The sequence below is a fragment of the Macadamia integrifolia genome, unplaced genomic scaffold (assembly GCF_013358625.1).
Source record: "Macadamia integrifolia cultivar HAES 741 unplaced genomic scaffold, SCU_Mint_v3 scaffold3485, whole genome shotgun sequence".
In the NCBI taxonomy this organism is placed as follows: domain Eukaryota; kingdom Viridiplantae; phylum Streptophyta; class Magnoliopsida; order Proteales; family Proteaceae; genus Macadamia; species Macadamia integrifolia.
Genome location: NW_024869541.1, coordinates 11,574 through 13,535, shown reverse-complemented (window position 1 = coordinate 13,535; position 1,962 = coordinate 11,574). Strand labels below are relative to the sequence as shown.

Here is a 1,962-nt window from a genome sequence, read left to right as displayed (position 1 = left end):
TGATATCTAGGATCAACCATAACTTAAAAAAGTGATATTGAGGATGTTGTTTCGCGGAGATTTAAAGTGGGATGGATGAAATGGAGAGGTGCATCCGGAGTGTTGTAGGATCGACATATTCCTTTAAGGCTCTACAGAAAAATTATATAAGACTCTTGGAAGACCAGCTATGATGTATAAGCCAAAATGTTGGGCAGTTAAGCCGTCATATAGATAAATTAAGTATAGTAGAAATGAGGATGTTCAGATGGATGTAAGGCAAAACAAGGAAAGATAAAGTAAGGAATGACCATATTAGAGCGGGTTTGGGAATTACCATGATACATGATAAGCTCCGAGAAGTCGTCTAAGATGGCATGGTCATGTTCAACAGAGGCCATAGGATGCACCAATACAGATGAGTGATCTGATTCAAATTAAAGGAACTAAAAGAGCTCAGGGCATGCCTAAAATAAACCTAGGAGTAGTGAGGAAATACATGCATAGTTTAGGTTAACCCTTGTATAAAATTGAATAGAGCTATTTGGAGGGCTAAGATCCATGTAGCCGACCCCATTTAGGTGGGGTATAGCTGAGTAGTTTGTGTTGCTGCAGGGTTGTTTTCTTTTTACTATTATTTTTAATATTTCGTCTTTGCTCATGTCCATGTAGGCAACCCCATTTAATTGGAATAAGGCTGAGTTTTTTGTTGTTGTTGTGTTCCTTTCTTCTAATATTTTTTTTTTTCTTTGCTCAGATCCATGTAGCCGACCCCTTTTAGTTGGGATAAGACAAAGTTGGTTGTTTCTATTGTTGTTTGTTGTTGCTCATATACCAAGTAAAAGACATCCAACAATATTCCAGTGAACTTATGAAGTGGATTTCTTCTTATTACAAGGATTTTGTTTTTCAACTTACAGAGTCCAATTATGGGAAATCCATCCAATTCAAAGTAAAAACTTGTTCTCATTGGAGGCATTGAACTCATCAGTCTCCAACAATATACGAATTAAAAAGGGGAAATTTTATGATGCTCCCAATCAAGATCATTAATGATAAATCAACTGATTGCATAGGAAGCATCAACTACAACATTTTCTAACCAATGAACCCAATCAAACAAACCCTAGAACCAAAAAATAAATAAATAAATAAAACCCAGAAATGGAGCAAACTTAAAGTTCCCCCAACAAAAAGAGAACAAACCCTAAATAGGAAAACAACAAAAAGATCAATCAAATGTATTAGAAAGAAAACAAACCTGAAACCGTCTCTGGAGCGGGAAGTCTCTTGCGGAACACAGAAGAGAAAAAACTCTGAGCACTTCGGGCGATAATTCTAGAAGCTGGATCCACAATCTTCGAAAGCCATCCATTGTTGTTCCCTCCTTCCACAGGGTTCCTCAGTGCGGTCACTGGTCGATCATATGGCGTCGTCTGTCTTCGAAACGGTCTTTTTCGAAATTTCCCACCTGCTCCTCCTTCATATCCCCCTGCCGCCGCGGTAGACATGAAGGAAAGCTCAAACTTCACAGCTCGCGCACAAAGATTATGAAACAGAGAGAGCGCGAGAGCAAGAAAATAATAGGGTTTTTATTCGGCGCGGTAGGGAGAAATGTTACACAAGCACAAACAGGCAATATAGTGAGAAATATGAGAGATTCGTATTTCTATAAGCCGCCGGTATAGTAGTAGGATGAATTGGAACTGCGTACGGTACGACGTAGATGGTTAACGGACGGTTCCAAGATCCAACTCTAACGTGAGTCGAGCTCACTGAAAGGCCACGATCCTCTCCAGTTATGTCAAGGGCTATGCGAGCCGTTGGACCCGCATCTCCGATCTCCGTTTCCAGTGATTCTTCCGTGAGAATATTCGGATATTGTGGTGTTTCTTTTCATGGTGTCTGATGCGGGCCCAATGTGAATGAAAGAAGATTGTCAAATAGATTCCAATCCGACGATGTAGAGGGAGACCTCACATG

At 40.1% G+C, this 1,962-nt stretch overlaps 1 protein-coding gene across 1 annotated transcript; it reads right to left on the bottom strand.

The window, feature by feature from the left end:
• Positions 1 to 218: 218 nt before the first annotated feature.
• On the bottom strand, positions 219 to 1,705 carry LOC122068164 (nuclear pore complex protein NUP1-like). The gene is made up of 2 exons (XM_042632030.1): positions 1,241 to 1,705; positions 219 to 406 (listed from the first exon to the last, which is right to left on the bottom strand). The coding sequence occupies exons 1-2, from the start codon at positions 1,488 to 1,490 to the stop codon at positions 219 to 221; spliced, it is 438 nt and encodes a 145-aa protein (XP_042487964.1). The 5' UTR covers positions 1,491 to 1,705.
• Between the last annotated feature and the right edge of the window lie 257 nt (positions 1,706 to 1,962).